We start from the raw sequence: 13,427 nt of genomic DNA on the forward strand, positions 1-13,427 counted from the left end.
AAAAGAAGAAAAGCAAAAGAAAGCGTCAGTCCTAGATGCTGTTATCCTAAGGAATATTTAACGCTGTGTTATACGCTTGCCCATAAACACATTCCTCATCCTAACCCACTTCTTCGCATCCAGAAAGCGGTCCTAGGGCCTGGGTTGTTCACCCTCTCCCGTTCGACAACTTGATAGATTTTTCCTCTCTGACAGATAGTGACTAAACATGGCATACATGCCTTTCACCTCTAGTCCCCCAAAACTTTGTCAAATAATAATTGACGTCAACTGTCAAATAATAAACAACTTTGACAAATAAATAAATAAATGACATTCTTGAATGGTTTATTCGCGTCGAACGTGGACTGGAATGGCCCGATATGGATCACGCGTCGCATGCCGATATCCCGTAAGCCGAACCCCCCAACCGTTTTATAACCACCGGCTTAGCGCCGATATCACCATATTGGAAATCAGTGCTTTGTCGGCGGATAAGTGAGTGACAGTGGACTAAGCATCAGAGATAAAACGTGAAATTTAATCCAGTTAACTCCCCCGCGCGCAAACAGCTTTGGGATCATGTATCAGCGTAGCCACAGCTATATATAGGTTGGCACACTGCTAACGCAGGTGCTTTGGTACATTCAGGATATGATTGCGCGATTGTTGCGAATATTTGCATTGTTGCGATTGCGAAGAACTGCAAAACACGCCTTCGCCAAGAACCTAAAGTGTCGATAAACTGATTGTAACATAACAACAACAATAATGTATAAAATGCTAATACGCCAATTCTAACGTCTATAATACCCACACAATAATTCTAATCTGACCTAACATCTAAAATTGTGGCAAATTCATTCTGACGGTGAGCAGTTGTCCGACGGGCAATTGTCTGGTGAGCAACTGACCGGTGGCGTTCCAGGAAACGGCATTCGATAAAATGGCGTCGATGAAACGTCGTTCGACGAACCGGCGTTCGATGAAATGGGCGGGCACCCGATATGCTTGCATTGCTTTTCTCAGTGCGCCGTGGTACGCACGCAAGAGTACTTAAGCAAATAGGCGCATCCCAAAGTAACGAAATCATAACAGACATCAGTCCAGCGTCCTTACGGTCCAGCACGTACATCAAGTGTACTACAGGAACTCACGGCAACAGATATAAAGACAAACACTTAGTATACCTTATAACTTCGATTTTTTTGGAGAAAACATCGGAGGGAGTTATAAAGTTTGAGATAGGACGAGTTTAGAAAGATCACAACTAGGCACGTGCTATACTTCAGGATACAACGGAACCAAGAATTCGTTCTCCTCTTTCCTGTTAAGCCGATCTGACCTCTTATCTTTGCACAACGAACTTTTTGCCACTGAACTTTGTGTTGTGAAGTCCGTCTTTGGGTCGCTCAGTGAATGCGGATTATTCTCCTACAAGGAGAAAAAGAGGGGTCAAAACGCCGAAAATGGTAGGTGGTTTACGCGGAACCGGCGCTTTCTTTGTTTCAGTATCTCTTCAGCTTCTAGACCTTGGCAGCGTAGCGAATTTTAGTCCATCGTTTCCGGTCTGAACTGGCCACTTGCAATGGCGTATATGCCCGCAATGTTGTTGAACATTCCGTCCCACACAGTCGAAAGAAAGAAATGTGAGGCCATTGCCCTGGCCCTGCAGTGGAAGGGTGCCTGTACCTAAAACAACCAAACCAACCAACCAAACCAACCAAAACAAGTGGACTCGTCTCGAGAGGTCGACGACCCTTGGGTTAGACTGTCAAACCGCTGCTGAACTTGTACGCAGCACTCTTGGAAGACTTCTCGTCCAGCAAAGAGTATCGTTGTTGTCCGATTTCAGTGCCCACTCGATGGACAGCGGTATGGTGCCACCAAAAGTTTAATGAAAGAAACCACCAAAAAAGTAGTCTTCTTGCGTCATTAGCCAGCATTACCAAACATACGCACAAAACCGGCCTGGGCGTCTCGTCAAAGTCCTTCTGTAACAACATGTGTGGCATCATGTTCAGTAAAAGGGGGAACAGAACCAGAGTCTTCTGTCGGCATTATCTAAACATACGCCCAAAAACGGCACGGGCATGGCATCTCATCCCAAGCAGCACAATGTACTGAAAGTCGAGTGCAATAGGGGTGGACGGGTAGGTGGAAGGCCTTGAACAGACTCGTGAAACGAAAGAACATTGATAAGACACATACCGTCCACCCCTATTGCACTCGACTTTCAGTACATTGTGCCGCTTGGGATCAAATTCCTTTCGTAACAACACGTGTCGCATGACGCAGTGAAGACAAGAACCAAGAAGGGGGTATGAAACAGAGAAAAAAAAAGAAAAAAACGCAGAGGGAAACAGTCCATAATGACGCATTGTCCAGCGAAACGACAAAGAAACAAAAACGGGGTATACCTCTCACCGCACGTGTCCCGGACCAGGTCCACAGCGCATCGCACACGAATCGCATGACATGCTCAATAAAAGGGAAGGCACACACACACACACACGCCAAAGAGCGCCCTACAATCACCCAAACACGGGCGGAACGATTCGACGGATGTCTTATCAAGATCACTCTAACAACGCGTGTTCCATATATTTAATAAAACAAACAAACGCGGGCATCGCCCAAGGACGCCGCAAACGCGCCATTCGAAGTCCGCGCCTACCAGGCAATGAATCAAGCCATCATAAAACGCTCATTAAAAGAAAAAACAAACAAACAAACGCGGTCATCGCTCAAGGACACCGAAAACTTGCCACGGATATGTTCATAGTCCGCGCGCAACAACAGGTAATGAATCAAGCCATCATAAAACGTTCATTAAAAGCAAAAACAAACAAACAAACGCGGGCATCGCTCAAGGACGCCTATCATAAAACGTTTATTAAAAGCAAAAACAAGCCATCATAAAACGTTCATTAAAAGCAAACAAACAAACAAACGCGGGCATCGCTCAAGGACGCCGATCATGAAACGTTTATTAAAAGCAAAAACAAGCGAACACAGGAGCCGTCAAAATCCGTCAATTCATTCCACGAAAACAGAAAAAGAAGAAAAAAAAAGAGAGACAGAAATGGTATCATGACTCAGTACTTATTGCCGACCATTTTCGCGGTCCCAAGAAATGCGCGTCCCTAGGTTCACACAGTGCCGTGTATGCCAAAGGGAGTCTGGCCATTAGGAGGAGCCTAAAAAAAGAGGCTCGACCTGTCAATCAAACTTAGGCGCATTTCATTGGTTACCGTTTTCCATGGGAGCTGCAATGACACCAAATTTTCTCCAAGATGGGGGATGGTGCTTGGAACGGCGAAGCGGAGATTTCGTGACAAAAAATTTTCACGGACTGCTTTAATTTCATACTGTGAGTATATATCCTCATGTACGCATCTGCAAAATCAGCTTCAACTTTCGCTACGCCATCATTATTTACGTGAAAATGGGATGTTTCGTCGCTAACGTTAGGCCTAGTTAAGATCGTGATACCAGGAAAATAGCAAGAAGGACGACCTTAATACGTAGGATTTTGCATTGTATAATTGCATTTTATTTATACATACATCTTTGCTCCTTTTTGATTCAATGTACTTAAATTACGTGATATAAAACTTCATACCGGCTGTCGTCTGCTATGAAGAAGCGGTTGTACCGCCATCCTTGCCAATCACTTCTGCCAGCAACCATTTCTGCATTTCTGAGCCTTCCCAACATGCCCCTCTCCGTGCAGATGGCGTTGATAAAAGTGGGCGCAAAATCCGTCGTTTTGGTCTGTCACCAGTGGTATCCGTTTCAATCCAAATCCATCAATTTTCTCCAAAATGGTAGCGCCCAGTAAATAAGGGTGAGGTATAAGTACTGGATGGATGTAACAATAGACAACTCTATTTCGACCTGTGATTGGCTAGATACTTCAAAAAGTGGGTGGAGCCTCAGGTATAGGCAGGTCCCATTAATGGCTAGACTCCCTTTGACATACACGGCACTGGGTTCACAGATCGAGCAGCGCCATCTCACGGGCCAACTCAGGGCCGTGGTGGATGGAACGAACCAGTGGATGTAGCATCGCCAAAAGCGCGTCCCCATCTACGTTCGAACCTCTGGCCCCAGATGGCACTCAGCCGACACTGCCCGCGCGTCCTCCCATTGGCGCGCTCCGGGTGGACTGGATACGTCGTAATGACGAAATGCCTGCCAATGAAGATAACGTATGGATCCCCCCCCCCCCCAAGAATTGCATCACTAGATACCGTATTTGCATTGTGGAACGGTTGCATTGTGGAACGTACCATACAACGGATGGACTTCTTAATCACATATCGGCGCTATTACAACAGCCACAGCACTGCTCTAGCTTCTGTTGCGCGCGCATCTGCAATCTGATCTCCGCTCGTTGGAGGGCTTCTTGTCTTTTAGCGGTAACTTTATGGTCTCCGCTTCGTAAAGTTTCGTTTTTCGAGCGCAGACTATAATTTGCGTGGTTGATCAAGTTGATGCGCTGATACCATTCCTGTTGCCTTGTGTGGCGGTATGTACCAAAGCTTCCGCTACTACAGAATATGCGTATGATATGCGTCCCGTGGAGGTGTATCCCTACGCCAGCTGTAACAGCCAAGTCGGAAATCCCCTGGTACCGCGTTGATTGGACAGAGAAATGCGGGAAGGGGCAGTTCCCCGAGATATGTTTTGTTTGACAATAATTGGATGCGCTGGGGGATGACGTACCCTGACGTTTTGCGCTGATTCGGAGGAAGGAAAGAGGAACCTCCAAACTGGCACCTTTATCCACGTTTTAAGTACAGATGGCGCAACGCGTCAATCTTGTTCCTTTCTATTATTGTCATGATGACGGAATTGTTCACATCACGAAGAGAAATTTTTGCACTTTAGTGTCCCCTTAAGTGTTGCGCAATATTAAGCTTCGTCAGTTGCCAGTAAGCATTTGTCTCCTCATGTTCTTTGTGTCTGCGTGAAAGCTACTGCTTTAACATTATGTCGTACCGCTACCACCTACTTCGCGCCGCAATTTTAGTCCAAACTACGTGATAAGCGGGTCCTGTTGCGTCAAGACAACGCGCCCCCACACCGTGCCCCCGCAGCTTTGTTGTGGTCAACCATCGTGTTCTCTAGGATGAAGAAGGAACTCTCCTATGTTCACTTTCTCGCTGTTGGTGACGTCAGTGAAACCCTTACCCGCTCTTTGGACGATCGACTTCGGATTCTTTTTCTCTTCTTTTTTTAACCGCGGGGACTTGAGTACTGGATCGTCGTTGTACGAGCTGTGTGGACGAGCTGTGAAATGTAAGTATGTGTATATTGGTTTCACATATCCACCACATATTGAGCGTGTGTATGATTGTACTTTATATGCTACAGCGTATCAGCGTACATTATTATTCAACACGTAGTGTGGCAAACTCGACATCAGTCACACAAAGCCAACAATTGCCTTTTCTTCAATTGCTTATTTTTATCATATCATGTTTTTGTCTATATCTCAATTTACCAACCAACAAAGTATATTATTTTAGTATAATCGTCTGATATTTAGCAAGTCACAGTTTTACCATGGTTTTGGCGCACTATAGCCCGAGTTGCTTATGTGTCATTAAATTGAATCATCTTCAACTGCCATTATTCAATTGAAGTGCCAGGTGGATATAATGATATGACGAGATATATTTTTTTGCTGTCATCCTGGAATTGCTCATTTCAGAAGAATAGTCACCGTGAAGTTTGTTTTCGTTTTCAGAAACATTAAGAGGACTAAAACCAAACACTTTTCTTTCAGAGCATCCCTTATGCACCTGCATTTCAATTCCAATCTGTATTACAAGAATGACAGACCACTCAACAGAGATAAACATCTGAAACTGAAAGAGCTGGAATGAAGATACGTTAATCTGTGTCAAAGGTTCTTAGTATGTGTGCGAGTCGAGGACACAGGTCTCAAGCTTATTCCTGTCTTCAGAAGAGGTGACAACTATGCTCCTTCTATCTATTAACCAGCTCCACTTTTTAGGGTTCCCTGTAAACTAATGGAGCACATCATGTACTACCACGTTGTCAACCAAGTTGAGTCTGTCGATTTCTTTTTTTAAATTCCAGCATGGCTTTAGAAAAGGGTAAACTAACGGTAGGGGGGTAAACTAACGTAGTGGAATTCGTTCACAGCATTTCAAACTGTCTCGATTTCTGGGTCCACGTAGATGTAGTATTCTTTTTCTTTTGTAAGGGCTTTTGACACTGTGCTCTATGCTCGCGTGTTGGCCAAAGTAACCTAATTAAAATTTGATCCTGCTACCTGGATATGCAGTTTCTCAACTAACCGTAACTGTGGCGACACCTCGTGAGGAGCACCTATCGTATCGCCACCATGCAGCATTTGTTATGTTACAATCGCTTCAAATTTTAATCTAGTCAAAAGCAAGGCCTTTTGGTGATCGGTTTTGTATGATCACGTGCCCCTCCGTTATGTAACACCACACTGGGTTCTTCAACCTATGAGAGATAAATAAATATATTGCCAAGTAAATTGTCTTACAAGGCTCGTTATTCCATTTCACCACACTACCACAAGCAGTTGTTAGAGGAGTGGCCCAGGGTATGAAGGTCGCCACTAATCATCATTCAAACAAAGTTCATAATGTAAAATCCTTTACTCAGAACACCGGCTTAACACAACAATTAAGAATAAAGGGAGTAAACGTTTCATTGCCTATCCAGGTGGCATCATCCCTCCAACAGAGAACAATCAAAAACAACATCAAAGGAGTCAAATCGGTGGTCCGCATTCCTTTCATCCAACGTATTTCATACGCTATTTGGAGGGCACTGTGCCCATCAGGCATTTTGACTGTGCATATCAAGTTGAGTGCATAGAATGTGATGCAACCTACATTGGCGAGGTAGACAAAAGACGTGGGACAAGACTAAAAGAGCCAGTTGCCAGGGCTACTAATGCTTAGCTTAACTAAACAGGACCGAATCAGTCTACCACTGCTGTCCTAAGGGGCATATATTTTGATGGTGCAGTAACCTTTGCTCATGACTAGCGATGGGGCCCTAGAAAGTTCTTAGAATCCTGCTTTATCAGGTGTGATGCTTCAGCCTGTAATACATACCGTGGCCCCCTATCGGATGTGTAAGATTCCCTCTTAGATAGGCTGATGTGCTCATCTTTGGCCTCTGTTGTACTGATGATGCCATCCGGATAGGCGACAAAACGTTTACGCTCTGTTTTTATTCGTTGTGTTGAGCGGTGTTTGCAGTAAAGGACGCTACATTACCAGGTTGTCACCCGGCTTTTGGAATATATTTTCAAATAAAGTTGTTGTTTTACAAAGCTCAATACATTGCAGAAATCATTCTTGTTTCCTATTGTTTTGGGGGTGCCATTCTTGCAGTCACATGAAGCACTGAAGGGCCAATTTAAAAAGTAAAGGCAGTCTGATTTATGTTCTTGCCGACATGGCACAGCGTATGAACGGGGTAGCTCCATTTCAGAAGCCTGAGAACACTCAAAGCAATTAGTGTGCTAGCATCAGATATGGTGTACAGCATTACATATTTGCTTTTGCTAGGGCAACTAAGAAGGGTGGATAGAAAGGCAGTTACAACCTGTTTCCACAAAAGACACTCAGATTCATTAGCAATTTCCTCCAAGAGAGCCAAGGCTTTTTCTAGATTACTAGAACATGGGTACCTGGTTATAAATAACAAGAATTCATCTACCAGAAGTCAGTGTTTCAGACACCCTGCTTTCCATCAACACTATTAAAAGCTGTGTCCCCCAAACCTGCACAAAATTCCTTGAGAGTCTTTACTGGACACTGTTGCTGTCCCTCTCACCAGGTGCTCTCTATGAACCCGATTCACAGTTCTGGATGCACTGCCTGAGCTAACTTCAGCATGCTTTCCCAACACGAATGGTAACTGCTATGAGGAGTGTTGTACTTACTGAAAGCAACATGAAATGCTGTACCTTGACAGGTAATGTTGATATCCTTCTTAAGACCATAGAGAGATGTTCCTTGCTCCCTTTCTTCCAAATCTTACTATCAGACGCAAGCCCACTTGCCACCAAGCCAATGAGTTGTGCCTCACAGTCAGTGCAATCAATGGAATCTATCACTGAGGCTCAGAAAAGCTGTTTTCCATCGGGATCTGATCCAGCACTGATCAGAGTAGCCCCGAGTAGCCCCGTGAAAGTACCAGGGTTTCTGCGAATTTTAGATGTGCCAGCGTTTGTTTTCCTCCCCTCCTTCTTTTTATGTAGTAGCTGATTACTTTAGCCTTGTACTGCTTTGGAGATTGAAGATGTGGAGATGATGTAAGAGGTGGAACTAGGCTTTATGCAAAATGAGGCAAAGTGTGACTATGTACAAATCTTCTGAGAATGTTTATGTATCATTCACACAAAGAGAGGATACGTGTTACATCTTTTTCTGGTTTTGATATTTATTTATTTATGAATATCTCTCAAAGACTATTGCAGGGGGGGGGCATCAACATGGGTCACTTAACAAATACGGAAGTTACAAGGAACATACATTTTTGGAAGACAATACTCTATTTTTTGTTCGTTCATCAGTCTTGCTGAAGAAATTGTTCACTGTAGCAATGGTACACAATGTCACGAAAGGGGTGCTCATCTATCGTTCCGCAAGACTCATTAAAAAGGACTATAGTGTTGTGTTTCAACACAACATGTTGAACTCATGAACCATGCATCATCCTGAGAGCTATAGATCATCCTAAATACAGATGCTGAATTATTTTAAATGTGATAGACGAGCTGGGCGAAGAGGTACCCCCAGTTAGGATCTTGGGTACTTGAAGCCTGTGGCATTTTCTGTGGGAAAGGCTTGCCAGACCCTCTTCACTGCACAGGCTGGGATGACCATGATCTTGTTTTTCCCAAGCTTGTGCCATACTCACCTTGCAAACTGGCGATACGCAGTGTATCTGCATCGTCTGCACATATGTACATAAAATATAGTTTAGGCAAATAGGTAACCGGTTACAGTACAGTGTGTGTACAATGTCATTTCTACATGTACCTGAGAGCAGTTTACATGCCCACACCTTGTACATTACTACACATGCTGTGTTCTTTTAGAACCCAACATTGTTTTACTTTTCACTGAATCGACAATCAAGAACACTCAATATCGCTAAAAACCTACGCTAAAACCTTATGCACAGGGCAATACATAAAAACGTGACTCAGGACACAGCACACTGGCAATTACAAAATTGCCTATATTGGTTTTCTCCATTTCAGAGTCGTGTACTGTATAGCCTTTTTATGTGCTGCGCCCTGTACTGGAGTTTTTAACGACTTTATTGCAGGACCAAACCAGTTTTGGGCGCCCAAATTTTAACATCGTTCGATAAGGAGGGGGGGGGAATATATATTTATTGAAAGGAAAGGTCACAGGACACATGTGACTTACTTGTGAATATAGTCGCTCAGGTTAGCGCTGCCCACGGAGTTCAATATGCGACCTTCAGGACAGTCATATTGAAGAATAAAAGTTGGAAATCTTTGTGGGTTGTAATGCACTCATACTGCAGTCATTCGGCAGTGTTTTCGAGCTCCTTGCAGCACAAGCATTCGATCTCCTTCGGCATTATGACACACCAGCCACACCGGCATCATGAACAGCAAGTGCGCATTAGATATCAGAACACGAAATTTCTGAGAACGTTTACATGTTCGATCACAGTGTGCGTTAAAAAGCTCATCGCTTACCTGAAGACAGGCGACTCATGCTGTTTGCTTCATCTGTGACTGATGTTCGTAGAGCTCTAACTTCGTCTCGCATTCGCGGCATCGGCGACGTTTCGAAAGCCTACCGAGCTGTTCAGCACGCAGGATTTTCTTCTCGATCGCAAGTCTCCGCATTTCTTCCTTCGACGTCCATACTGAAGATCGCTCTCCGGACGGATGCCGGCGCTCTCACAAACTCACTAACAACAGAACTTCCGGTCCGGGCGCCCAATGAAACGTGGCCCTCGTGATTTCGTCACGCACACGGAAATTGGCGGATGTCCACTGCAAAGAGGCTAGATTTCGGCCCCGATTGCGCGAGTTGAGGGGGAAAAGCGAAGCCGGTTTTCAGCTCCCCGTTTGGCAAACTTTGCCTCCGCGCACAGCCAAAATATTTCGCGTGTGGCTTGGAGGCATATTATACCTTCGTCATAGATGCCAACGAAAGATTTGTCGAACTTCTGGTCAGAGTCCCTTTAATGCGCATAACACAAACGAGAGGCGTCGTATCCCAAGCAGTTAGTGTCATTCGGCCGACGCGCTCTCTTGAACGTCACATCCAGGGACTAAAGCCGAAAAGATGACATGAACGTGCCATGAGGGAAAGCAGGTTCTAGGGGAACCGTTGTCTTCTGGGCTATTTGCCGATTACTTTTGCTGAGTAGAAGGAAGTAGACCGTCATCTCTTTAGAAGAACGATGTGATTTGGATATTGCGGGTTCAGTGTGCATGTGCAAGTATCAGAGATCGGAATCTGAATACGCTCAGGTATGATCTAAAGGAAGGAAGATTAGGTGGGTGACATGAATACCACTCGATGCTATAGTATATGACAGTGTTCATTCTGGAAATTCGGGGAGAAAAGTTATATTTTACGTCCTCTCTTATGAATGCTGCTGTGTGTACCACAAAAAAGCACGTAATTATCAGGTGCGTTTCATAAAGTTTCATTTAAAAAAAACTGCTACGTTTCCATGACCTAAACGCAACTGTGCAGGACTACCCTGCATAACTACCTTGGACTTAAGGTCGTCTCCACACTGGGACCACATACGAGCGACAAATTTCGTGACCTGTTGTTCAACTTCGACACGGTTGCTGCGGGGGTCAAAAAGCAAAGGGCGAAATGGACAAGGTGCGTGGAAGACATTCAAAGGACAGCACAACATGCACTGGGTCGTATCTACGTGGAGAAAATGTTCGGCCTTGAAGCGAAGAAAGAGGTGAGGTGATTTACAGTCTTCCCTGCACATGTTTTATTGTTCCGTTGTACAACCGAGACGTCCTATCCAGAGCCGTAGCGATGGGGGTGCGAGGGGGGCAGTCGTCCCGGGCGCCCTTGCTGCAGAAGGCGCCGAACGGCAACCCCTAGGCAGGTTGGCTGGACAGTATAAAGAGGGAATAAAGAGAATTGGAATTTACGATATTGGCAGTGCAAATAAGCATTTTCTTTTCTTTGTTCACAGAGTTTCTGAAGGCAGTGTGAGAGAGTGAGGGGGGCGGGGCATGGGCGTAAGGAGGGGGCAAGGGAGGCGTGCCCCTTTGGAGCTCCAATGTCGCTTGTGAAAATACTATGCTCTTTAATCATACGTCGTAATGATCATTCTCAGATGTCATAATAGGAACCTCTCAACGCCCGCGCAGCCCGCAACTAACGTCTGCCTCCATAAAAAGAGGCGGTAGGTGCGTGCGTGTGTGTGAAGGGGGGCTTGCCCCCTTGCCCCCCTGAACGCACACCCTGAGAGCACCTTGCCCCTCTTGGAAAAAAATCTGGGAACGTCTATGGAGGGGGTGGTCGCTTCACGTTTACCCTGCCCTGGGCACAAGCACGCCTCACGACTGCTCTGGTTCTATCAACCAGCTCGGTTATATTCTTGCTTCGTGACGGACTTGTAGAGAGCTTAGCCTGTAAGAACAGACTTGCTATACTCAGCACCGCGACTGAGACTGCGTGACATGACATTAGTGAGCCTGTCAAGGGATGCAGAGGTAGCCAGGTTCGATAGTCACGTGATGCAACATAACAGGACTACTCCGATATTTTCTCATGCGGTTGATTATAACGCTGATCGCTTCCTGGTAGACCTTGATGTGTGTTGTTGGTTGGTTGCAGATCTATTATAATAGTGCATTTCGAGTGGTAAAAAAAAATGCTAAAGAATTATACGCCTGGTCCACAGGAGTGGAACCATCTGTCCACTAACATTTAACTAACCAACAACAAAAATGTCAGCCGGTAGGTACCAAAATAAAAGTGGCGATGCAGTTCGTGTAAAATGCGTCTTGCATTATAGATATCTGCGCCCATATAACACACGGCACGAAACATCATATACCTAAAATTATGATCGCCCATAAAATTTTAATGCATGCGTTACGTAAAACGTGATGACGTTAGCATTTCCTTGAGTGTGAGGTAAAACACAGGAGGAGGAGAACAACATGTGCTTTACCTCAAACTTAAGGCCATGTTAACGTCATCAAGACAACAGCAGCTAGCTTGCCCACTCCTGTTTCGCTCAACCTAAAACGTTTTTCATATATTTTTTTTTAATTCCGTGTTAGCGCCGTCAAGCAACTAACGTAAAACGTGCTCATACAAAATGATTGTGTACACAGGGTAGAACATTGTTCATTGTGTCAATCGCGATTGACGTGATTTGTTGGTTAACGGCTTTGTGGCCGCATCACCTGACATTACAGAGCGCTTACATGCCTTTACAGTCCATCTTCGGGTCGTGTTCTCTGCAATACCAAAATAATGCACCGTTTTAGAAGATGCTGAAAAATGATAATCAGCAACAAACAAACCGGTATCGCTAAAAAAGTGTTCTGAATCCACGGATGTTCGTTGATGTGTTCGTGTATATGCGTGTGTAATCGTCAAGCCACCGTAATGCCCTAGTCAGACGGCAAACCTAAGTTCGTTAGCGGAACAACCGTTACCTCACCTGCAGTCAAATCATCATTTCGAATGACATCGTTCTCGGCCCTGATTTACTGAAAATGGGAGGCGTACACCTTTTTTTGTGGCAATCATGAACTGCATAATTGTAACAAAAAAGGTGTACGCCTCCCATCTTCAACAAATCAGGGCAGAGAACAATGTCATTCAAAATGATGACTGGACTACAGATGAGGTAACGGTCGCTCCGCTAACGGGCTTAGGTTTGCCGTCTGACTAGGGTATAACTGCGTCATCGGGACGAGATGGATGGTTAGTATCAGGTAATAGAGGATCGAAACTTGTGCGCAAACAACTTTAGGGAACATGAACACTTCAGGAAGGCAAATATCCTAACAAGTCCAACAAGTCCGCAAGTGTAGATTGGTGCAGAAGTCTCAGGTAGGAACAGTTGATATTTCGAGTCCAGTCTTTCACAAGCCTGTGTTCAAATTATCGGCACCTCCCACCACGAGGCGTTTGTCTCAAGCTAAGGAGTCTCTTGTTAGGTAAAAGAGACTCAACGGGCAGCATAGTTTTAGGGAGAGGTGTTGCGCTGCCTTCCTCCAAAGGGCAGAATAAACTTTTATGGCGTACATTTTGTGGATTTCGAATAAGAGATTTAGCACGTACAGGATCGGCGACTATAGCTACCCCTAGCAACATATGGTTGATAATGGGAGTGGCTACAGAGTGTGTAGCTTCAAAATGTTGTATGTGCGA

The 13,427-nt window shown here is 44.9% G+C and overlaps 1 protein-coding gene across 2 annotated transcripts in view; it reads left to right on the forward strand.

Annotated features, from left to right (window-relative positions):
- The window catches only part of LOC135376171 (neprilysin-1-like), a 148,938-nt gene that overhangs the window by 82,904 nt on the left and 52,607 nt on the right, over positions 1 to 13,427 (forward strand). For both annotated transcript variants that reach the window (XM_064608766.1, XM_064608765.1), the window contains exon 11: positions 10,758 to 10,983. In XM_064608766.1, coding sequence (XP_064464836.1) covers positions 10,758 to 10,983 — 226 coding nt within the window. The remainder of the gene's footprint in view (positions 1 to 10,757; positions 10,984 to 13,427) is intronic.

The sequence above is a fragment of the Ornithodoros turicata genome, unplaced genomic scaffold (genome assembly GCF_037126465.1).
Source record: "Ornithodoros turicata isolate Travis unplaced genomic scaffold, ASM3712646v1 ctg00001049.1, whole genome shotgun sequence".
In the NCBI taxonomy this organism is placed as follows: Eukaryota; Metazoa; Arthropoda; class Arachnida; order Ixodida; family Argasidae; genus Ornithodoros; species Ornithodoros turicata.